This window comes from Anser anser, assembly GCF_964211835.1.
Source record: "Anser anser genome assembly, chromosome: Z".
Taxonomy (NCBI): Eukaryota; Metazoa; Chordata; class Aves; order Anseriformes; family Anatidae; genus Anser; species Anser anser.
In genome coordinates this window covers 61,470,122-61,495,994 of record NC_139723.1, presented here as the reverse complement: position 1 = coordinate 61,495,994, position 25,873 = coordinate 61,470,122, and the positions used below count along the sequence as shown (strand labels likewise).

The 25,873-nt window shown below is 42.9% G+C and overlaps 1 protein-coding gene and 1 long non-coding RNA gene across 5 annotated transcripts in view; both read left to right on the top strand.

The window, feature by feature from the left end:
* LOC310889461 overlaps window positions 1–18,011 on the top strand; it is a 29,923-nt gene extending 11,912 nt beyond the window's left edge. Inside the window, exon 3 of the long non-coding RNA XR_014576573.1 lies at window positions 17,069–18,011. This is a non-coding gene — a long non-coding RNA (uncharacterized lncRNA). The remainder of the gene's footprint in view (window positions 1–17,068) is intronic.
* A 1,110-nt stretch (window positions 18,012–19,121) lies between these two features.
* FAM169A (family with sequence similarity 169 member A) overlaps window positions 19,122–25,873 on the top strand; it is a 35,991-nt gene continuing 29,239 nt past the window's right edge. Inside the window, exon 1 of one of the 4 annotated variants that reach the window (XM_083816937.1) lies at window positions 19,122–19,243. In XM_083816937.1, the coding sequence (XP_083673063.1) occupies window positions 19,235–19,243 (9 nt within the window). In that variant the 5' untranslated portion in view covers window positions 19,122–19,234. Of the gene's footprint in view, window positions 19,244–19,309; window positions 19,524–20,264; window positions 20,511–25,873 lie in introns of those variants that run through there. The other 3 variants (XM_083816939.1, XM_083816940.1, XM_083816938.1) reach the window with 3 other exon arrangements.

Sequence of the window (25,873 nt, the reverse complement as noted above, 5' to 3'; positions counted from 1 at the left end):
ATTGAAGGGAAGCCTCCAGCCTCCATGAGCTGTGTTGGAGACAGGAATGAACCACACCACAGCGTAGGCTGTGAAGGTTCAGCAGGGACAAGTATTTGAGATGCACCTCTGTACAGCATCGCCTTTCAGGCTGTTTTTGGCATCTCCCTGCCCAGCACACTTACTGTTGTGCTTTCCAGTTGGAAGGATTTAATTCCCACAGCATTTAAGTTCCAGTGAGGACTCCTCTGTGGAGGTGAGCGGTTACAGCTTTGATGCTGTGAGAATGGTTATCCCTCTCCCATAAAGGATCTGGACTGAAATTTCTTGTTTAGAATAAGGCACAAGTGTTTGATTCTGGAAAAGAAAAGCAAAGAAAAACAAACAAACAAAAAAACAAAAATCCACCACCCTCAGGTTTATTCACTTACGTCTCCCTTTTCTGGTGGAGACTTGCAAGTGATTCTCCTCATGTAGATTCATGAAGTCTCCTTCTCCCTGAGCAAGCACCTCTGAAGGCTGACGGTGCAGGGCAGCTCTTCAGAGGAGCTCAGAGATGTGGGCCTATCAACATGCAGTTGTGTAATTCAGAAAAACAATCTAACTGGTTATTATTTTAATGATAAATGATGCAAAAATTGATCTTACCAGCGAACATTTTCCCAGAGAAGCTGCAAAAGGCTTGAGAACAGCTCCATCTCCTGGAAATGCCTCATGATCATACTGGGGAGAGCATAGATTTGCTTTGCTTTTATAAGTTGGTTGAATGTATGTTTTTTCTCCTAAAACTGCTGTCATTCAAATTGGTGGTAGCTGAACATCTTGGCTTTGGTTAAGGTATCCCTGTACTTCAGCAATATTTCCACAGCATGCATGCATGTTTTTTTTCAGTCTACCCCATGTAACTATGAACCAAATAAGATATATGCATAGCACAATTACATCAGTGTAAAAGCTGAGGACATTCTTTATTTATTTATTTATTTATTTATTTATTTTTTTCACGGAAGCTATTTGCATCTGAAACCTAAAGGAAACTTTTTGGGCTAGTAAGCTGTACTTCGAGACAAATTAGTGTTTTGGGTGCATGTGACAAGGTTTTGGTAGTGAGGGGCTGCAGGGGTGGCTGCTATGAGCAGAACCCAGCAGCTGCCCCATGTCAGGTCAGGGCCAGCTCCAGTCAGCGCCAAAGCGACCTGCTGCTGGACAGAGCCAAGCCAGGGAGAGACGCTGGTTGGGCCTCTGGGAGAGCAGGCTGAAGGAAGGGGGAAAAAAAACCTGCTGCAACACAGCAGCCCGGAGAGAGGAGTGAGAAGCAGCCCTGCAGCCCCCCAGGTGAGTGCAGCAGGAGGGCAGGAGGTGCTCCAGGCAGGCAGCAGCAGTTCCCCTGCGGCCTGTGGAGAGGCCCCTGGTGGAGCAGGCTGTCCCCCTGCAGCCCACGGGTCCCACACGGAGCAGATCTCCACGCTGCAGCCCGTGGAGGAGCCCCCGGTGGAGCAGGTGGATGTGGCCTGGAGGAGGCTGCGGCCCATGGAGAGCCCCCGCAGGAGCAGGCCCCGGGCCGGAGCTGCAGCCCGTGGAGAGGAGCCCACGCAGGAGCAGGGGGCCTGGGGGGAGCTGCCGCCCGTGGGGGACCCGTGCTGGAGCAGTTTGCTCCTGGGGGATGGACCCCGTGGTACGGAGCCGTGTGGGAGCAGTTCTTGGAGAGCTGCTGCCTGTGGGCAGCCCCCGCAGGCTCAGTTTGGGAAGGACGGCATCCCGTGGGAGGGACCCCGCGTGGAGCAGGGGCACGGAATGACTGTAAGGGAGCAGCAGAGATGAAGTGTCAGGGACTGACCGCAGTCCCTGTTCCCCTGCGCCACTCTGGGGGAGGAGGTAGAAGAAGAGGGTGGATGGGGGAAGAGTGTTTATAATTTGTTTTGAGTTTCTCACTTTTCTAGGCTGATAGTGATAGAGGGGAGGGAGGGAGAGAATTAACAGATGATGTGACCCTGCAGAGATCTCCTGGAATTGTCACAGTATAGGACAATCCACATTTCCTTACTTCTTCCTTGTATGTGCTTCTCATGGCACCGCCTAGCACAGTTCCATAATAAAGGCATTGCACTGCCGCTACCCCACATCACAGAAACAGCGCGTTCAATCTGCAGTAAAATGTTAGAGTATTAATTATGTCAAATGGCAAAATTACTTAACAAATATGTTTGCCACTTGCAAACTGAAAGGGAAGAGTGACTGTAGCGTTATGAAGTTTGTAGAATACTTGGCTGAAGGTAAATTGGAAATTAGACGTTTCCTGTTAGGAACAGATTTAGAATTCTGATAAGGTATTTCTTGCCATAAATACAGATGTAACATGTATTTTCTCTGTCTTCTCAAACTGCTGCATGAACATGCCCGTCTTGTATCACAGTAGTAGTTTTTCTTAAGGAGTATCAGTATTATCTCACTTGAACGAACATGGAAGTAAATAACATAATCTGGATAGTCATGTTTTTTAGATAAAGCCTCTGGCAAACTTTGTCATACCAGTGCTTTATCACATGTAGGTTAACATACAAAGATACACAAACCTCTTGGAAGTTGACTCGTAGCCAGTTAACTATGTGTAGGTATGTTGAATGTAGTTTGAATACAGATGGAAGTGTTATACCGGGCAATCCTAAGGATTTTACTATTAAAATCTAGAGTTCCCTATATTGTCCCTAGCAGCTATTGTATTGTATCTTTTTTGTTTTTATGGTCTTAGCTGAATGCTAGCTAAACACACACTGTACTCTCTACTAAAGAGTAATTTTCTTGGTAGTAAACTGATATGCTCTAGCCTTTTCTTTTGCAGATATCTTATGACTTTTACTTAACATCTTTACCTTCCCTCTAAGTCAAAGACCATTCCTTAAAATCACCCACAAGGCTTTTTAATGCTTGAGACTTGACTGAATCTTTTTCTCTCAAGACTAATCAGCTGGCTGCAGAGACAGAGCAAGTTGCTCTGCTTTGTTAGCTTTAATGCTTCAACCAGGCCGTGTTTCAGGTATTAAATCACATAAATCTGCATGTGGGCTTTGCAGGGGGTTGACAGGTATTTGCATGGCTCTAAATAGTACCTTGGGAAAAAACACAAAATCAGTGTCTTAAGGCCTATCATTTAAATACTGTCAACTCTGCTTCTTCTAAAATAGGTGAGAGAAGAGAGTGTAATTTCCATCCTAACCTTTTGCTATGAATCACTGGTGATGTGTGGGAACTAGCTCATTTGGGATCTTAGCTTATACCTACAACTTACAACCTCATAATCCGATACTGTGTCTTCTTTCTGTTTTCTCCTTATTCTATGATTCTTAGCCTGACCCTTCCCAGAACACTATTCTGTTCTCACATCTCTCCCACAAAATGTTAACAGTATAGAGATTGAACGAGGGACTTTCAACAAAACTCACTTTTGTTGTCATTCAGGAAAGGGGGGAGCAGCTTTGTTTAACAGAATAACACTCCAGTCAGTCTTAGCCTTTTTTTTTTTTTTTTCTCCACTAAGCCAAGCTCAAACTATCTGTCTTTGTTAAATCTGGTTAAAACTAAATCCGAGGTAAATACATTTAGACCAATGCTTTCACTGTTGTAGGTCTTATGTGCTGCACTTGCTACTGCTCATAAGCCATGGCTTGCAGAATGAAAAATGGATTGTTTAATAAAGCAATACCCTTCACATTCCACTGCTAACGGATTATAATTTCTCACAATTTATGCGGTGGGATGAATGTGGAGTTCAGACTGCTGCCAGTGCAGGACTGTTGTGGTTTCACACCATCAGGCAGCTAACCACTACACATCTGCTTACTCAGCCTCCTCAGAAGGATGGGAGAAAGTGATATGGAAAAAAACTTGTGGGTTGCGATAAGAATCAGCTCAATGAAAGAAAAGCAAAGGCCGCTTGTGGAAGCAAAAGGAGAAAAATTATTCTCTACTTCCCATCAACAGACAATGTCCAGCCACTTTCAGGGAAGCAGGGGCTCAATACACATAGCAATTGCTTCAGAAGACAAACACCTTCATAATGAATGCCCCTTCCCCTCTCCTTTTTCTTAACGTTTTTTTCTTGCTGATACTGACATCACATGGCATGTCACATCCCCTTGGTCAGTTTGGGACAGCTCCCCTGGCTATGTCTGCACAGTTTGCTCACCCCAGCCTACCGGCTTTTGGGGGTGATGGGTTGGAGACCCCACCTTGATGCTGTGCCAGCACTGCCCAGCAGTAAACAAAACATCGGTGTGATATTGATGTTGTTCTAGCTACAACTGCAGAGCACAGCAGTGCGTGGCCTGCTGTGGGGAAAGTTAACTCCATCCCAGCCAGACACAAGGTACAAGAACTAAGCTGAGTTTCATTATAGGTGAAACAAAAGTATTTTAAAGATGTACCAAGTTGCTATGGTGAAATCCCTGCCTATGCCAGGGGGATTGGAACTAAGGTCCCTTCCAACCCAAGCCATTCTATGATAAAAATCTTTCTAGAAATGATTGTCCTTTTTTGAGGAGGCTAAATGTACAGTCATTGAGTAAACAACTGTATTTATTGAAAATAATAATAATAATAATAATTTTTTTTTAAAAGAAGAAAATTCTGTAGCTGCAGAGCCATTGTTAAGTAGCAAAAAAATGACCCTTGTGGCCTCTGTGCCCTGGTGCCCAGAGGGAAGGGCAATCCCTCTGACTGTGTCTGTTCAGCATCTCCTCCTGTGTGGCATTTGAGGTTCTGCTGCCTCAGCATCCTGGGGGTTGTGTGTCCTGGTTGCACATAGAGAAGCCTGGAGTGGGTACAGTAGTCACCTCAACATATATCAAGATATTCAGGGTGCTAATGAGTGTTATCATCTGCTTCTTGTTATTGGTAGCCTCTTCCACCATTTTTCATTAATGATTAAGTCTGTCTCTTCTCAGTTAGTGACCCAATTAGGAAACTTTCAACGTGAATGACGGTGCATGGAGAGAAGTTCATTAGATGTTCCTAGATGATGAGCAAGCAGCTGGGTGCTGGGTGTGATGAGTGATGCTGGGGCTCCAAATTCTCTTCACATCATGAATCCTCTTGCAAAGTAGATGTGGTTTGCTTGCTTTGAACTGAGGGAGGCATGGAAAAAGCAGATTGAAGGTTGAAGATTTTTTTTTTTGCTACACTTTAACATTTTTTTTTTGAGATATGGTAGGTACACTAAAAGACACTGAGATATCTGTTCCTAGGAAACAGTAGCTTGTTTGCAGATGACAGTCTGCTCCCTGACCTTCCTAATCTAGGCCAACTGTAATGATATTAGAGAGAAAAATGATGTTTGTTTATTTACTTTTCTTCAGAATATTTTACAGTAACAGCAAAAACAGCATCTGTCTCTCTTCCTCCCTGCACTGTTCTGTTCACCCACAATCCTCTCCCTGCTGCTGCCCTTAGAGTCTGGCAGAAGAGACATGAGTTCTGGAAGGTTCCCTACTGAAAGAAAAATACAATTTAAAAAGTGTGGTGGTCAGATGGTTCAACAGAACATACTGATATGATTATTATTGGTTTGGGGTGGGTTTTTTTGTTGTTGTTTTGTTTTTTTTAATGGGAAAACAGTATTTTGAAAGATTTTTGCTTCTTGGTCCATGCAATTTCAAGCAACTGGCTTCAGAAAATGATGTACAAGCAATTAAATTGTGATATTGCGATATTTTAAATATAATGGGGAAGTCTGTAAGCATTCACTTCTGTGTTCATGGCTTCTAGATTTTGCTGCAATCAGTGAAGAGATGTGGGCAGTACATCCAAAAGCAGAAATACCTGGTTTTCCCCTCTAAGAGGAGTGTATAGGAAGTAATTCAGGTATATATCTTTACACAGTAGACAGTTAAGGTTAGATGAGATGATTTAATGTAATCATAGAATGGTTTGGATTGGAAGAGACCTTACAAGTCATCTGCTTCTAACTCCGCTGTCACTACATCAGGCTGCCCAAAGCCCCATCCAGGCTGTCCTTGAACACTCCCAGGGATGGGGCATCCACAGCTTCTCTGGGCAACCTGTGCCAGTGCCTCACCAACCTCATAGTGAAGAATTTCTTCCTTACATCTAACCTAAATTTACCCTCTTTTCATTTTAAATGGGATATGGTTGGCTTTCTGGGCTGCAGGCGCAGATGGCCAGCTCATGTCAAGCTTCTCATGCATTAGTAACCTCCCCATGTCCTTCTCCTCAGGGCTGCTCTCAATCCACTCATCACCCAGCCTGTATTTGTGCATGGGATTGCCCTGACCCAGGTGCAGGACCTTGCACTTGACCTGGTTGAACCTCATGAGGTTCACATGGGTCCACCTCCCAGGCCTGTCCAGGTCCCTCTGGATGGCCACCCTTTTCTCCAGTGTGTCAACCAATAATATTCTTTTCCTGAGTGTAAGGAGTATCACTTCACAAATATGAACTCCAGTAATCTGAAATATTTATGACTTTGAGGAGGGGGAGGAAGGGATGTGATGTATATTGCTTTCGTGTAGGATTATTATGCTACAGGCAAGGCTATATCCTGATGCTTCTGACAATTTCTTGGGAGCCCAACTGAACTTGGGAATGATCAATGAATTACTGAAATCAACAAAAATATGTGCAGGCATTATTTCAGATTTTCTCATGTATATTTGAAAGCCTCCGTTTAGATTAAAGTTTGTAATGCTAAAGACAAATTTACTATTACGTTTGATTCATAAATACTGATTAACATAACATCGACCTACTCTAAAAGACCATGTGTGGACATGGTGTTAAACAAGGGTAATATTTTGTATGAATACTTACACTTCATTTTTTGAATTTGAGAATTAATTTTAGTTAACATTGAACTTTACTATTTGATTTTAAGTGTATAACAGAGCTTATCATTTACAAGGTGGTAGAGATCTGATTTGTAACACACTTTGTTCTGTTTAAGAAAACAATAATTATCTTCTCAAATCAGTCTCTTTAGACAACCCATTGTGACTTTCAAATATAGTATTAGATCATAAGCTAAGATTTGTAACTATTGTTTTACACTTGCATTCAAATAGCATCTCATAAATCTAGGAAACCCTTAGAAAAATCTAAAATATAAAAGCAGAAACACACTTTGAAATTTTTGGCAGTCTTCACAAAAGCTTTTAGATGCCTTCCTGGAAGAATATTTAAAAATTTTTTTAAAAGCTGTGTTTTTCTTGCTGGTCCACTCTGCTGCCAGTTTAGATAGCTGAATTCTGCCTGTTTAAATTCTGCCCCACAGTTTAAGTATGTTAGCCACTTTTTGTCCTAAATTGCTGCTTGTGTTCATGGTGTACTGTTCTCCCAGCTTCAGCAGCAGCAGGATGTTGTACATTCCTCTGCGTATCAGTCCACGTTCAACAGAAATACAACATCAGAACAGCCCGTTCCTCATTTATTACAGGACACTAGGGGTGTTGTAATATGGGAAATTATCCCTGGGACTAATGAGCAGAGTCTTAATTGCAGTGGAACTAGAACAACAATATTTCATTTGCAGCATAACAGACTGAGGTAAAATGAGGATATTCTCCTCAGATCATCCCAGGCCTTTTGAAATGATCAGGGACTCGGATGCCAGTACTTCATAACTGTATTGTGAGTTTGTTTGTATCGTTCAATCTAAGACAATTCTTTCTGATTTCAAGTGTAGCCTAATAAGCATATACAAATACAAAATTTCTAGCAATTTTTTTACCTTTTCTAGAATTTTTAGAGCCTCTCAGAGATATATTAGGAATTATTTCTGCTCATTAATAATTCCATATTTGGATTTCCTTTTTCTGAACTGGAAAGAGAAGACAAAAAGATTCTGAGATTGAGGTAAGATTTTATTATTGCAAAAAACCTAAAATTCTTTGTTTGCAATTCAATGAAAACACTGTTCATACTATGTCAAAAAATTGTAATGCAGATAATGCATTTAGTACTCCTAGGTAGGTGAAGCTGTCAGAGCTCCACACTCCAACCAGGAGTGATGCTGAGCATGTAGTTCCCATAGGCACACATGCTGACAGATCTATACTATACACATATACATATATACTTAGTTGGTCACATGGATGAACACAGACAGAAAGCGCCGCACAGGCAAATGCAAACCACACCAATGGCCTCATTCTGCTGTACTCTCTACAAAGCTGCCTGAGAGGGAATTTGCTGCTTCCAGACATTGATCCAGCTGGATCTGTGCAAGCAGAGAGAAAAAGTAGAGGGGGATCACAACTCCAGAAGGGAAAGACAGTGTGCGTTGACAGCATCATAGGCTGCCACACAGGAGCACAGGGAAAGAGGAACATGGGTCAGTGGGTATTGGCTGTGGATGTGGCACTAAGGGACATGATTTAGTGGTGGTTCTTGGTAGGCCAGGTTGATGGTTGGACTTGATGGCCTTGAAGGTCTTTTGCAACCCAGATGGTTCTATGATCCTAGGATTCTCTAACTGATTGGCATTAATATCTGCTGATGGGAAATATATGTATAAACAAAATCTGAGTTCCTCCAATAAATGTCCAGGACCCTTACGAGCTGTTCCTGGCACCTCAGTCTCCTCAGATGCTGTCACCAGTGTGTACACGCCCCTGTGGCCTGCACCCCCACTCCTGCTGGTACAGACCCCCACCCCCAGGCGCACTCCCATGCACACTATGGTTGCATACCCTGGTCCCTCCAGTAGCCAGCTCCTGCTGTGGGCTCACTCAGGGACTCACATACCCTCCAGCTCCCCAGCCACCTCTGCTCACTGTTTGGCCCACCGTGACCTTCACAAACACACCAAAACTTTTACACCTGCACTTGCTCCAGTCACTGGCACCAGGGACGCATGGGTCCCGGTGATGCCTGGTCCCTGCTCTGGGTGCTGGCACTCAGACAACCACACACACACGTGCACATGGAGCAGAGTCCCTCCCCCAGCAAACTGCTTAGAGATGAAGTTTAATGGGAAGACAAGACAGACTGTGGTAAGCAGTTGCAGGGCATGGTCAGAAAAGCATACTGAGCAGCAACATTTAGACATCACCACCCCTTTTATTCCCTTTTCCCTCTATTCTCAACACTTACTCCTCCACAAATCACCCTGATCCCTAGCTTTCCCCACCTTCGGTTCCTCTCTAAACTTCCTTTAATAAGTCTTAAACAATCCTGTATCCTCTAAGTCCTGTAGCCCTAGGCAGTAACCCTCAGCCTGAGAGCTGTCCTGCAGAGCCTGCGCATTGGCTCACAGCGGTGGGTGCCATCCCAGCCCACGGGGCTGCTGGCCCTCCTGGGACAGCCCTGGCAGGAGCTGGGACAGGGGCTCTCTTCCTCAGCCTGGTGCTCCTGCGTGTTTGTGGATATATGCCTTTTACTGAATAACCTAACAGTATGTACAGTAAATATCAACCAAAGAAAAACTCTAAGTGAATAAAGGATTATTTTAGCTCAGTTCAGGTGGGGCGGGGTGGGGGCACCTATAGATTCTGTTGAAAAATTATCCCATAAAATAGTGTTACCATTAGATATTTCAATTTCAACAAATATGCATTTATGAAAGTTCTGTTCAGACTTTTTTTTAGGGAGCAGCATCTCTTTTTTTTTTTTTTTTTTGCCTTGAATCACATTTGGAATTCATCTGGGTGATAATTTTCACTGAAATATTTTGACTATTTTGTAACTGATAGTATGATAGTATGAATTAAAGTCAAACTGACAAATATGCAAAAAATAGCATTTGTAAGCTAAAATAATATCTTGCTGAAGAGACATTAATTTTCTATGTGGATAATATAACTGTTATTTGTACAATAAGTATAGCATAAAGGATTAAAACTAATTCCTAGTCCTGATCTTGCAGGAAGTACTTACTTATGTACTATTACCCACTCTGAACAAGTAGAATGCTAAACACAGGTGGTAAATCTCTACCTGCTCCTGGTAATCAAGAAAGTTAATTTTCTTTGGATTCCCATGAATACTGACAGAACAAATATCCCTAGGGATTATCAGTGGCCTCCTTTGTAGAAAGAGCCTTGTTTTAAGGAAATAGCTTTAATGCAGATGAACTGATTTCTTGGTCACAAATTCTCCAACACAGTTTCTTGCCGATCACTGTTTTCAGAGAGCTGAAAAATCTTTCTTGGCATGTTGTGCTTTGTCTTTTTCCCAAGTGAGTGGATTCTATTCGAAATATCATTAAGAGCTTGTCCTCAAAAACAAAGACCTGAATTAAAGTTATGTGTATTATAGCATTATAAGGTAAGATGTGCTCAGAGTCACTTACCCAGCAATTTAATTTCATTCCATATTTACATTTGCTCATCTTCTTGAATATTTGATATTGGGGTTAAAATCTCAGACTGATATTTGGAAATGTCAAAGGATGTGTGCAATTTGAAGAGAGCAGAACATGAAAATCAACCTGAGACTGGAATTCAAGTTGTTGCCATCAAAACTGGGTCACTGAGCCCACAGACCCTACCTGCCTGTGAAAGTATTCCTGCCTCTCAGAAAACTCTGTAGGGTACCTCAGGCCGACATACCCCTCTGTCATCATGCTTCAAACACTTCCAGACCTGCTGAGCTGACTTAGAAAATGGCTTGCAAAGGTGTCAGAAGTAATGCAGTACTGAAAGCAGTTGCTTTGCAGTTTGGGAGAAAGCTCTTCCAAACTGGCAAGTGATTCTTAAAAGCAGAAGATACAGCAGCAGCAGGGTGGACCTCAGAAAAAAAGCAAATGTGAGCAAACCTCGGAGATGGGAGAGAGGAGCTCTTTGGGAGTGGTAGTAAAAAGAACAAGGAGGAGTAAGAACATTTGTTACACAGCACAGTATTGCAAACATGACTGAAAATGACTCTTGGACACCTTTGAGGGTGATCCTTCTCACTGACCTTGACTGTCTTAGGTTGCTATAAAGAGGGCTGGCACGAGTTATCTTTCTCGATGGTCTAGTCTACACAGTAATGTTAGGGTATGTGGCTAAATTACGACAAAAGACACAGAAGAGACTGAAGTATTCAGTGCCTACTTTCTTCAGTCTTCATGAGACAGATAAATGTGATAAAATATTATGACTACCATTAACAACAACAAACAAAAGGAACAAAATAATTGAAAAAGACTTAATATTTAAGGAAACTGGTTGTGTTTGAGTTAGTGAGTTAGGTGAAAATTATTCCAGCATACTTTAAAAAATCATTGACCTGCCAGCATTTATCTTCAAGGATGGAGAATGTGGTAAGCTCCAAAAAGAGCACCAGTTTTCAACAGGAAGAAAAAGAGGGAAGTGGAGAGCTGTAAACTATCTCCTTGCTTTGCCACCCTATTACTGGAATAAAATCTTGTATGACCTGTTACTAAACAGCAAGTGATAAAGAATCACCCAGTCAGGATTTTTCAGGTACTACAAAGGTAATTCTTCTTTGGCATGATAGCTGTCTAGCAGATGAAGAGGAAACATTTGAAGTGATGGTTTTCCACTTTAGCAGGGCTCACAAATTAGTTTTCACCTCATAATGCTGTAAAAAAAAAGTGTGGAAACATGTTTTGTATGAAATCTGAACATAGTGTTCCCACAGCTGGTAAAAAAAACCACCTCTGCTCAGAGAGTGTTTATCCACAGTCTGCTATCTAGCTGTAAACAGATTTCAAATAGGGCTCTTGAGAGAGCTGCCTTACCTCTGGTTGTATTTCATTATTTTCAATGCTAACTCATATGATGCAGTAGAGAGTATGATTATTGTATATGTGGGTGACATCTTGCTAGGAGGTAATTCAAGGGTAGGGTACGAAGACAGGAATTCAGAGTGAGCTCACAAATTGCAGAAGTTGCTCTGAATTTCCCTGTACTTGTTTTTGAAAACAAATAAACAACAAAAACAACAGTACAAGCACAGTATTTGGAAAAGAGAAGTCAAAGGCACACCTATAACATAGGGACTAATAGAGCACCTAACAGTCCCTAGAAAAGGACCTGAGTGTTACAGTACCTCACAAACTGAATATAGGTCATCAGCAGTATATTGCTGACAGAGAAACAATTCTCCTCAAAAGACCATAGGATAATTCAGGTTGGACCTCAGTAGGTCTCTCTTTGAGCAGGAGGGCTTCCTGCTCAAAGTAAGGTCACCCACGAGGTAGGATCTGGTTGTTCCGGGCCTTATTCAGTCTGGTCGTGAAAACCTCCAAGCACTGAGATTGCACAGACCCTCTGTTCGAAAGCTTGACAGTCTTCATCATGAAAAAGTCTTTCCTTTGTATATTCTGACTAGAATATATCTAGTCAGAATCTCTCCTGTTTCGGTTTTCCAGGATGTATTAACAGAAGTAATGATGACTATGGCCATTGTTTTGAACTACTTGGGGAGGTGGAGTCAGTTTTCTGGCTTGTAGTTTTCCTACTATTTTTTCCAGCTTGGTGTACTGTACTTAAAAAGCATAGTGACAAGTTGCAGTGTCGGGACAACAGCAAAGGGTCAAAAAAAGATTAGAAACATCATCTTTGAGGCAAGCATGAAACTATGGGGTGATTGGTGAAGAGAAGAGAAAAAAATGTAAAGCACTGCATATGAAAATGTTCTTAGGCTGTAAGGGGACTGTGGTCAGTCATGCTTACAGACACAATGACAAGAGACAAAAAGTAATTGACATTTTGATGTGAAGCTTGGTAAGATATCAAAGAAGGCGTGTGGTTTGTGGGTTTTTTTTGTTTGCTTGTTTGTTTGTCTTTTTATACAAGGCCAATTTTGTGGATTCTTCACTAGAGGTTAAAAGAGCAAGTTTAGACAAGTATCTGCTAAAGTTGTGCCTAGGATCAGTCCTCCCTCAGTACAAAGGGATGGACTAGGAGTTTTCTTCTAGTTCCACATTTCTCAGAGAGGGCTTCCTGCTAATGGAGAAAAAGAAATTGTAAAAAATCATTCTAGATTGTCAGACAGCCTTTCTGCCCTTCTTATGCCTCCACAAAGGTCTGAAATATTCATCTCTGTGACCTTACTGCTCCCTGTCCATTATTAGAGCTGTGGTGGGTTCCTTCACACCCTTTGGTGACCTTCTGCCCATCCCATGAACCTGTGATGAGACATTACCATCTGCAAAACTGTCTTCTCTACCTGTTGCAACCTAAGTGACTCCTCTTTGTGGTGCTGCTGAGGAAAATCCCCGTTTTCCAGGCAGAACTTTAGAAGTTCTTCCTATTATCTCCCCATCAAATGCTCCTTCTTCTTCCCCACGCAGAATGCCCTTCAATAGTGACAGAAAGAAATTAAGACTTGAAATTTGTATTCATCCACTTCAGAAACACACTACAGCACCTGCTCCTCACACGGACACTTCCTTTGGAGTGAGTGGTAGAGGGTCGGCATGGTCACACAGCAGTGAGTGCCGATGCCACCACTGTCCTGTGTGTCAGGACTAAGCCTCAGGAGGTACAGACAGGCCCTCTTCGGCTACAGGGGAATTAGGCTATAGAAAAAGAAAAAAAGAAAAAAAAAGAAAACAACAACAGCAACAACAAAACAGTATGTAGGGAGACCTGCGAGTGAGTTTTAAATACTTCTTTTTTTTCCTCTGAGTTTTGGGAGTAGAAAAGCAGAAGATAAGAATTTACGCTTGAAAATGTGACTGGTAGGTGAGGTCACCACTTCTCAAGTAACAGAACAACCTGAGTAAATAAAGTAGAAAGAAATAATCAGAACAATTACTGGATTCATGTTTTGTGATAAGAAATACATACAGATATCTGTAGATGAAAGTTACCTCTTGTCTAAGTCATTGGCATTAAATGTGTTCGACTAGAACAACTGTTCTCAGTGTTTTCAACATTGCAGACCTCTGCTTCACAATGAATACTTTACTGTAAAATTATCCTAAGAACAGCAAACTTGCTTTTCATAATTACCTTTCAGAAAACCCTTTAAAAGCTGTCAGGAACCCACAGGGATGCATACCCATATGTTAAAGATCACTGTGTTGGACAAATGAAAAGATAAGAGACCTTTTTACCTGCAAAACCATAGGATAGGCAATGTTCCTGTTCACATACAAAAGGACCTGCGTGTCTTTTGTTGAGTTGAAGCTATGGGATGAAATCCTGGCTTCAGGATTACTGCTCATGTGTGGTAATTTGTGCGTGGTATTTCAGGACAACGACTGTCCTTCCATTTTCTTCTCTGCTGTAAAATTTTAATCCTGCCTTAAATGGGGAATTGTGTAATCTATGACTGGAAGTTGATTCCTGTTCCAGAAACCTGGCAGTTCCGTGATAAAAAAGGAAATATGTGGATTTATGGGCTAGCAGAAGCAGCACAAGGTAGCAGTGACACAATAGTGACCAGCCTGAGATGGTGTGGTTCAAGTCCATCCAAAATCTGTACCTACCCTTCAGCTATCCAGCATTTCTAGCTACCACAGACCACCTATCTGCCCCCCCACCCCCACCCCCCCAAAAAAAAAGAAAGATTTGAAGGAAGCCACTGAGAGTTACATTGGTATTTCCTGAAAAATTGTCTCTCTGTACTTCAGAGAATTATAAGGGAAGTGTACGTATTTCTGCCAGAAGTTAAAGTGCAGTAGAATTATTATTATTATTATCAATTGAAAGGGATAACTGTCTTGTAATTTTCTTTATACTCAGCACTGAATAAAGGTATTATTATGGGTAGCTACTGTAGATGATCTAACAATGTAAATACTATGAATTTCTTCGCACTAACTTGTCCTTGTCACTATGTGCTAAAATAAATCCAGCTTGCTGAACATAACTCTTTCTGCTCTTACCTGTTTGAGCAATGTCTTGCAAACTTTTTCAGTGCAATTTAGCCGCAAACTTTTCCATCTGTGTCTTTCCCTGCCTTACCGTGTGTGCCCTCCACATAGCCCAAAGACTGTGACTCGTGAGTGCCTGGCTGACTTTTTGCTGCACGGGGTTGAAGGGATTGCTGCAGTATTTCATTTCACACCAGGAAAGATGTGAAGGGCCATAAGCCTTGGGGCCAGCAAGAGGACGAAGGCCACAGGGCAAAGTTTAAAATTAACTGCATAATGAGGGCATTGTACAGGCAAATGGGGGATAGGGGATATGCACCCTGCAGAGGCCAGGCTACTGATTGCAGGCAGTCCTAATACTGGAAGATGTAGAGGGTGAAAACGTAAAGAGTATATTATATATTTGAGGAAGAAAATTTAAGAAGTCTCAGAACTGTTTAGAGATGTTTTTCATCCTTTGTGGAGTGTCCTCTTTTGGGTTACTCTGTGATGGCAGAGCATTCTTAGAGCACTTTCTAATCTAAAATTTCCACTCGACACCTCCTTCAAACACACAGTTTCCTGAGTTACTAATGCCCTTTTGCTACAAATAGCAATACTGACATGGTTAAAGGCCTGCACACTATGCACACTAATATGTCTGCCTGTGTGGACATCACGCCTCTGACTGCAGTATCAGCATAGCACAAGAGGAAGTCTACGCAATTCAGTTCTACTGGCATGAGGTAAAAATATCTCCAGCTATGTGATGTGACTCCTCAAAACAATGTAACTGAGGAATTATCTAGATTTAGTCTCATTTTCCCATTTTTTACAGGAGAAAGCTCTCTGTTTTTTTATCTATAGAACCTTTGGTTTATCTGTTTCATTATCTATTTATCTATATTTGGTTTATCTCTACTATGTATAGCCCATTCTGTACTTGGGAAGTATGAAGACTTTGTCAAGAAATGGAGGATGCAGATGAATGAAGCATATGAAATAACCTTGGACTGCTCCAAAAATCTTCATCCCAGTAAAACTTACTATAACTGCATAATTTTTTTTTTATTTTTTTTTTTACCAGAAAACAGAATATATGTCCGGAGTGTTTTAGAGAATAGGGGCCAGACAAATTAAATTCTGAGTGGGAAAATAGAAGCTATACATTACTTGGAGGAAAAAAGTAAAATTTCAGGCAAAAATGTAAATTGGAAATAGAAAAGGAGGTGTTCATGTAGGACATGTTATTTCTGTTACATACTGTTAGATAATGAAACTTCTGATGACGTATAAAATCATTTTGCATGTGGAATAAGTTGACCAGAAAGGAAGTTTTCTATCTTTAGTACAGGAATATTAAGAAAGAAACACATTTTTGTTAGAGGATTGTGGAACACACAGAATTTTACTAGTAAGTCATGTGGATAGACCGAGTATCTCACAAATAGAGATGCTGAGATGACATCACTTTTACTAAAGTGAACACAGCTCTGCAAAGGATGCCACGGCTCTCTGTGTCCATAATGTGGAGATCAGTGGGGAAGGTTGAAAAGGAGAAAGCGGGACACATCTCTTTAATGTGCTCTTAAAGACTTTTTCAGAAAAGGGAATTGCAAGATGCACATTTCTGTCTTTACACCTTTCTTTCTGTACACCTAATTTAATAATACCCCTACTATTAAGGCTGACCTTTTCTAGGAGTGAAAAGAAAGAAACATAGCAAGATGTTGAGTGATTTTCATGTTATGTATGCTTGTTTTGTTATGTTTTCGTCCTGTTACATAAATCTTGCAAAGAGCAGATTGTTCCTTCTTCCAGATGGGTTAGGCACTCCTGATTCATTAGTGATAAACAATTAACTCCTTCTTGGCTGGCAGATCTTGCTGGCCTACCCGTGCACTTCAACAAGCTTGTAATCAAAGCTTCCCCAGGGATTTCTGCCACCACTCATTTACATGTCAAACCTTTTCACTGGTACACCCCAGTACTTTGGCTGTTAAATTCGTGATTTTCTCTAGTGATCGGTGCTAGGATCACTAGCTGCAACATCTGCTAACAAGTACATTTCAAGTACATCATATGCTGCTGGAACATATGTTTGGAGTACAATTCACAGAAGCTGTTTGAAATACACGATCAGACATACATGCTGGATCTACACAGAAGGCTTGGTCATTTAACATAAGATATTCATGAATATAGTACCACAAGAAATTTTTACCTTTCCTTTGACTTTTTTATTGGAAAAATCTTTAATCTAGAAGTCTACCTAGACAGGCTGTGGGCATCTCCCTCATTGACTTTTTTTTTTTTTTTTTTTATCAGCTTAGGCAAACATCTGCCAGGTTTGGTCTTGCCTCATTGCAAAATCGGCTAGACACTTCATTAAGGTTCCTTCCAATATGACATTTCTTGGAAAGTATCAGTTGCTCTACGACACTGGAGAGAGATGATGTGAAAATAGAGGGTAAGATGCTAGACTTTCTACATCACCTCTTCAATGCAAAGGTTCTGTGAGAATATTTAGTTCTGAGAGCATCTCCTTTGCCTGCGCACTACTACATCTGTGATGAGATACGATCTTTCCTCTACAATCATGGCAACCCAAAATGCCAAAGGAGAGATAAAGTCCTGCTGTGGGAGTGTAGTAATGTGTGTACAAGCTACTGCAAATCATCCCGATCCTATGGAATTTAATCTGTGAGATCCCCCACAACATATAGTTCACGCCACTGGTGTGAGTATTTGAATTAGTAAGGTTAAACATGCTTTTAAATTTTTGCAAGGTAAGCATGATATAGGAGAGAAAAAACAGACAGACAAACTCACAGTGAGATTTGTATGATTACCAGAAGAAGCACTAGCCATGACATAGCATCTTTTGTCAGCTGTTCTTTAAGACTCAGAATGTAAATTAGGTTGGAGAGAAAGCGGAAAGTGAACATTTCTTTGCGCATTTTGCAAAGAGGTTCCTCCACACATAAAAGATGACATAAAAGGAATAATAAACAAATGAAATGCAAATCTGTTTCTAAATACTAGTGGAGGTGACCTGGGAAGGCAATTATGTACTGGAGGATTTTTGTCTGAATTTATTTTTCTGCCTTAAGATCATATCTGTCTTCATATTTCTCAAAAGATTTTATGACCAGGATTTCAATAGCACATCCTTATCCTAAGCAACCGAGGGAATTATTTTATTATGTTGCATTGTGTATTGTTAAGGTCTCCTTATCTCCTTTGCAATATTATAGTATCTAATAAATAGGTGTAAAAGATGGATGAAAAATTTTCCACCAAAAAGGGCTCAAGGGTTTCTGGTCCTTTCATGAAACTGTCAGCAAAAATGAGGAAACTCAGACCCAGTTTCTATGTTCATTTCTTCATTTATCTTGAAAGCAGAAGAAATGCAGGAGGTGGGTTACTAATTTTGAGAATTTCATGACAGGTTTAAACTGTCATGTCTTATTTTCTACTACTATATATATACTACATATACTGCGGAACAATTTTCACTATATAATACTGTGTAAATATTTTTTCTGTCTTTCTTTCAAACAGAAGTGCAAATTATAATCACTGTTACTCTAATTAGGAGAAAAAGGACGTAACAAAAACCTTGGTCCAACTACGTGGACCTGCAGGAGTTACCTTTGAGCTCACAAGGCTTACTGATGGAATAAGCGTATTGTAGTATGACCAAAACGGTATTCCCGTTTTAAACCCATTTTTCACAACCAACAGACCTTTGTCAAAGCTTGGCCATAAGTGGATTTATCAGGCAATCACGGCATTTACAAAGCACCATTCACGCCATCTCCCCAGGCTTGTCCTGTAACTTAACAGCTTCCCCGCAGTGCTGCAGGCATGCAGGTGGTGAGCAGTCACCAACAACACCCCACGATCCCTCTCCTCTGGCCCTGGGGCTGATGAAGAGCCAGCGGGATGGCTGCTGTCCCTCATGAGGGGCGGCCACACTGCCCTGACACCTCCCATCAACCCATCCACCCATCCATCCATCCATCCGTCCATCCATCCATCCACCCTTCTATCCGTCTGTGCATCCATCCATCCTTCTGTCCATCTGTGCATCCATCTGTCCATCCATTCACCCATCCATCCATCCATCCGTCCATCCGTCCATCTGTCCAGTCACCCACCTACTCAGTCACCCTTCTGCCTGTCCTTCCGTCCGTCTGTCCATCCATCCATCCATCCATCCTTCTGTCCATCTGTCCAACCACCCACCTATCCAGACACCCTTCTGCCTGTCCGACTGACCATCCATCCATCCATCCATCCACCCATCCCCCCACCCACCCACCCACCCCACCGACCCTCCGGGTGCCAGGAGCCCACGCGTGGGCCCCGCTCCTTGCACCCCACCGCCACCCCCGAGCTGCGGGGCGGCGCCGGGCTCCCTTTGTGCCGGTGGGGGTGCGGGTACCGCCACCACCGCCACCACCGCCACCGCCACCACCACGGCGGGCGATGGCGCAGGTAGGGGCGGGCGGGGTGCGGCCATGTCGGGGCGAGCGGCGGCCGGCGGCGCAGCAGCGGGAGTGCGTCAGCGGCTGAGGGGCGGGGAGCGGCGGGGGAGCCGATATCAGGCGCCGGGCAGGGGCACCGGGGCAAGCGTGAGGCGAAGCCGGCGGGGTTCGAGAGCGCTGCCGGGGAGCCCGGCCGCCTCCACGCACCCACACACCCACCCACCCAGCGCCGCCTCCCTTCATTCCTCCCTCTCCCCTTGCCGCCGCGGGAGGCTGCGCGGCCGGCTGAGGTGAGGCGCGGTGGGGGAGCCCCGCAACACCCCGCATCGCCCCGCAGCCGGGCCGGGCGGTGGGGAAGGGCCGGGCGGAGGGAGGGAGAGAGGAGGAGGAGGAGGCAGGGCCCGGCTCCAGGTGCCCGGCTCCGGCCGCGGGGGCCGCCGAGGCCCGTGAGGGGGGCGCGGGGGGCGGCTCTGTCAGCGGGGGGCGGCTGGGCACGGGCCGGGACCCCCTCCGCTGGGCACGGATCCCCCGCCTCGCCCCGGCCGCCCCCAGCCCCGGCGGGGCCAAGTTGTGCGAGTTGTGAGGAGAAGGGCCGCCCTGCCGCGGGCTGGGGCCGGCGGAGCCAGCCATCTTTTGTGGAGGGCATCTATTGTAGCATGGCCATTTGCATATCGAGACACAGGGGCGTGTGGAAGGTCTGTCGCGGGTACGCACACATTTACATGTGTTTGGAAGTAAAAGATGGCCATGCTACAATAGGTGCTGTTCCACAAAAGATGGCTGTGCCTGTGCGTGTGTGAATTACATGTGGGGACACGCACGCGCTCCATCTCTTCAGTTTTCCCATACGCGATGTGTTGGGGTTTTAAAATTTCATCTTGAGGTAGGGCTGATTCCTCCATCATAGAACAAGGGGAAGCGTCCTGACTAAAATACGCATTCGTGTAGCATCGCTGTCGTGCTTGTGGCGTGTTAAATCCAGCATGAGAAAGTGGTTACTCATGAGAGCTAGGGTTAGGGAAGGGTTTTAAAGGGTTTTACTAGCATCAATGGAAAATAAAATATATTAACTTTTTTTTTTTTTATCCGTGTTAATATCCTATTTAGCAGAAGTGATAAAAGAGTGATCTTCAGGCTCTTCTGGGCTGTGGCATTTTCACGATTACTAATGAGAAATTTGGAAAAGCCTGTGGTGTGGAGACACAGTCCAGCTACTTGGTTTCATGTTTATGTGCATGTGCAAGAGGAAGGAACTCTTCCTTTTTCCTTAGGTGCAGGTACTTGTTTTGGGTGTTGGGCAGCACCGTTGGTCATCGTCTTGTAAATAAGCCAGTGGTTTTTAAGGGGAGTTGGTGTGGTGTCAGAGTGATCAGTGTAAAGAAATCGATGCTGGAGGACCCCTAAAAGATTGCTGCAGATGAGTGATCGTGGTCTGTCTTCTTCAAACTCTTTCCTATAGGTATCAAGTGCATCTTCTCCCTGGTTCCTTAAAGACACAGCATCTTTCTTGTTTAATTGATCCCTGTCTGATTTAAACGCTGAAGAACTTCTCACTTCTTGTCTTAATGTTGGGTAGTAAGAAAACATTTTAGCACCTATTCCATGGAGGAAAACATCAGGGCAGAAAGAGTTTTATACTATTAACACTTAAGTTCAGGTGTTGTTAACCTCAATTTCAACACTATTTAATGAATGAAAGCACAGCCTGTTGGGACTCTGATACAGCAGAGATGTTTAAGTTGCTTCCCCATTCTCCTTCCCCCAGTCTGATCTTACTTAGCGTCTGCTGGGTGCAGAAACAAATGTTTTACAATGTCTTTTTCTACTGTTGTGGAAGATGAGTAATTAAAATGGGATTCTACTGTAGCTTTCCAATGAACTGACTCCAGCAAAGCGTGATCAAGACACATGGTACCAAGTCTTTTGGAGCGTTTCATGACCCAGCTTCTTTACAGAGAGGCACCACTCTGACAAATGACTTGTAAAATTACTGATTTCTTTCATATACATATCAACATAGACAATGACTCTTTGTTTGAATTATTAAAACATATTTTTATGTCTATTAGTATTACAAAGATAATGCAACTCGGAATGAAATTAAAACTTGCCTTACTTACCCAAACATCCAATCTGTGCAAGCCTGTTTAAATAGCTTTAATTGCACAGCTCTTGCAGTTCAGATTCTTTGCCAGTGCGTAGTGGTTGGACTTCATTTGGGTGCTAAGGCCAATGTTTAACAATGCTTCTCCATTTTTAACATTGAAAAATAAAAAATCCCAAATGCTTGACATGGAATTCCAGGGTAATAGAGAAACTTGGAGTAGAACAGTCTGTTACTTGTTTACTTTCTTAGGTATAAGACTTGGTATATTCATATCTCTAATTTGTATTAATTGATGAATATCAAGTAATGTTAATCATTTAAGGGTGATACCAATTATTACACTTTATAAACCTAATATTAGACCTGAAATGAAGTGTACATATGCTTGTTTTCACATTGATATCCCTCAAAACATTTTTTGTATTCAGGTTACTAATTTCTTATTTCCTGACTGAGAAATAAATATCTTCCTCCAGCCCCACCAGGTCCCTTCTCTGATTTGAGGTTTGTAACCTTGTCACTAATTGTATAAGCTATACATTCCAGAAAGCCTAAGCCATCCGTTGAACTGAGAAATGTAAAGTTTTGGGAAACTATAGTAGGTCTGTATGCCCAACAACAAAAAAACTTTTTCATATCATAGAAGTAGGTATTTTTAAGACCAAACAATTGCCAGCCTTCCTCCTAAACTTCTAGTGGCTTCTGTATGGGCTAAGTAATTCCGAATGCGAAAGCCTGTTTTAATGTTGTTACCCCTGCCATTGTTTTAAGTATGACTGCAGTGGTGTGTGCAGCAGTGTCATGATAGCTGTTACCTCTGGCGTTCTTGAAGTTTTGTTTGCTATTAGTGACTTTTTTAGTGTTGGTGGGGGAACAATGGAATGTGACAGCATGTATTCATTTAGTCGTTATAAAGTTAGTTGGTGTTCTTCAGTGAGTCTGAGATTTCAAAGAATCTTTTAAATAGCTCCCTAAAATATGTAAAAATTCTTCCTCAGAAAAGTAACAAGCTTTCAAATCTCCCTTAAAATCTCACTAAAATTTACTGAGAATTATCAGGACTAACATGTCTTCCTTTGTTTTCAAAGTTGACTGGTAATCTAGTAGTGTTATTTTGACTTTTCTGTGTATATTTAAACGATTTCTTGAGTTGCAAATCAGTGAGATTAATTTGTCTGAATTGTTTGAACTGTTTGTTGTACAGCTATTCAAAACAGCATTTTAGGCTTTTGATTTTTCAGGTGCAAGTTGTTCCTCTCTTAGTCCTGTACTTTATTTTTTTTAGTAAAACAATATCTTAGGATTTTATTATTACTGTAGAACAGGGGATCTGCATATTCCTTGTGTCTGTATCTCCCCTCTTATGGTTAGAGGTTGTTTACGGGCCATGGTGAATTCATTGTTACTCTTTTGTCTAGGTTACATCAAAATATGTAAAGAAAGGGAAGTTAAATAGGTTTCTTACTTCTGTGGAATCAGTGGAGAGGAAGGATAATCAGGAAAGGTGTGGTCTCCATCAAATCAGCAGCCCCTGAGGCAGTGCGAGGAGAATATACCTGGTTCAGAAGTCCTGGCACAGCAGTGGCCTTCAGCCTGCTGCTGCACTGGCCAGTCCCAAACAATGAACGTCAATAAACTTCAAATAGTTTGCAATGCTGCATTAGCTGTAGCTAAGTTTATATTTTTCATATACTGGACACAAAAATTATAAAATATGTTTAGGTTAGCAAATGTATTGCTAGAAGACCAGTTTTTTGTCTAGCTCTTTTGCAGGTAGCAAGTCCTGCAACTGTGAAGGCTTGTTCACAGCTGTTGCAGAATGTGGTGGTCTTACTTGGGTGGGCGGCTGAGCTTCATCACAACCGCTCTCTCACTCCCCCTCCTCAAAGAGGAACGGGGAGAAAATACAATGAAAAGGGCTCAAGGGTTGAGATAAGGACGAGGAGATCACGCAGTAATTATTGTGACGGGCAAAACAGACTCAGCATAGGGAGATAGTAAGATTTATTACCTATTAGTAACAAGCTAGAGAAGCGAAAAATGAAGGAAAGAAACCAAAAGCACCTCCCCCCCATCCACCCTCTTCCACCTCCTCCCCCTGAGCGGCGCAGGGGAACGGGGGAATGGGGGCTGTGGTCAGTCTATAGCGCTTCTTCTCCGCTGCTCCTTCTCGGTCACTCTCATCCCCTGTGCTGTGGGGTCCCTCCCACGGGATGCAGTCCTTGCTGAACTGATCCGGCGTGGGCTGCCCACAGGCAGCAGCTCTCCAAGAACTGCTCCAGATATGGGTCCGTACCACGGGGTCCATCCCCCAGGAGCAAACTGCTCCAGCACGGGTCCCCCACGGGCGGCAGCTCCCCCCAGACCCCCTGCTCCTGCGTGGGCTCCTCTCTACGGGCTACAGGTCCGGCCTGGAATCTGCTCCAGCAGGGGTCTTCCACAGGCCGCAGCCTCCATTGGTGCAGGTCCACCTGCTCCACCGTGGTCTCCTCCACAGGCTGCAGCGTGGAACCCTGCTCCACCGTGGTACTCCATGGGCTGCAGGGGGACAGCCTGCTTCACCATGGGCCTCACCACAGGCTGCAGGGGACTTCTGCTCCGGTGCCTGGAGCACCTCTCCCCCTCCTTCTTCACCTTGGCACCTGCAAGGCTGTTCCTCACTCCTCTCACTCTCCCAGCTGCTGTGTGTTGCAGCGTTTTTTTCCCCTGTCTTAAATCTGCTGTCACAGAGGCACAAAACAACCTCACTTATTGGCTCAGCTCTGGTCGGCAGTGGGGCCCTTACCAAACATGGGGCAGCTTCTAGATCCTTCTCACAGAAGCCACCCCTATGGCCCCCTGCTACCAAAACCTTGCCGCATAAACCCACTACACAGAATTAACCAGCAAAAATCATTTGAGGGAACTTGAATGAATGATTTTTGAATTGACGATGATAAAGTAGGATGTTAGCAATACCCACAACATTATAAATGTTGTTACAGTGCAGTAAGACAACTTAAAGGGTTTCAAAATATTGGTGTATTTTATTTCTTTTGATATGGCAGCATTGAGAGCTTATGCTCTCAGCCTTTACTCTGAAGCTGCTGAAGTGATTTTGCTGAAGAAGCAGGAGGTAACAACCTGATTCCTGCAAACGAAGTTTGAATTGAGGCTTAAAGTTCCGCAAATTTGGGATTAATATGATTAGCAATACTGATACTGTTCCAGTAGTTCATGCTGTACGATATGGTGATTTGTTCAGGGGTACGATTAACTAGCTTATCTTTGTTCAAAACCCATCTCTAAAAACAAGTAACATCTGTATTTTTAGAGAAGAACAGTTATTGATTTTGCTTCACAAGTGAGGCTGTTTGAAAAATTCGAGTACATCCAGAGCAGGGTAGCCTGGGTACTAACAGGTATGGCTTTGAGGTTTGAAGTACACAGATGTGTTGCAGTGAGAAGTAGGGGAAATGCAGTATGTTCACAGAAGCATGCAAGTTCTTGGAAGGATGTCAGAACGGCTGATGATGGAGATAAGAGCAGGATGACACCAGGGAGGAGGTTGTATATGCATTCCTTTCTGCTATTAAAGACATTCTTGCTGACATTCTCAGATGCAGAAATTCAGTCCTGTGGTAACACGCTCGCTGATAGCTAGTGAATGCTTGTTAAATAATGGTTTTTGTAATACAGCTGTGGCAGGCTAACCTAAAACAAAGCAGTTATACCCAGACAATTGTGGGGAACCAAAACGAACTAGCTTCAAGTATGAGACCACTGAAAGCAAAGACAAACACAAATGCTCAGGAATTTGACCTACATGATGAGGAGTTTGCTTCATATTGGTTTTTGATAGTGATAGGTATGGACAGTAAGGAAAAGAGGGTAAGACTGTGTGCCATGAGCTGTTGCTCATTTCTGTGGTCTCCTTGGAAAGCTTGGAGAAGAGGGATGTAAGTAGCTGATGTCTAAACAGATTCTTGAGAGCTTTGAGTGATGAAGTGCTCTTTTGATGTTTTATTCTTCCTTTGTTCTGGGAATAGGACTTTTACATAAACGAGAAATACCGGACCTTGCCACTTCTACTTCTAGCTGGAACAGCCTACAAGATGCCTGACTTTCTGCTAGCTTCTCAGTCACATTGAAATGAGGTTTGAGTTTGTGTTTCTCAAATACTACATCAGAGGATGGATTTAAAAACTTTTAGTTTGAGTTCATACTTGCTGTTTTTCCATCCTTTTGACGATGGGATGACGAAAGCAAACATTCACCACTGAATCCAGCTGTGAGCTGGATTAGAGGTGGGATGGTCTCTCTGTGTGGTGTTCGTAAAGGTGGGAAAGCATTGGTGCTGACATACTAAAATGCTTTTGCCTACATTTTTGCCAAAATGTATTTGCTAGAATGGTGTCTGTCACCTGTGGTGGTAACTTGAGATATGTTCTCACAAAATGACTGGGCTCAGGCATACGTTCAGTAATTACTTTCTCATCATGCCTGTGGCACAAGTGTGGTGGCTGGAAGCCCTGATCGTTTGCTTTGAACATT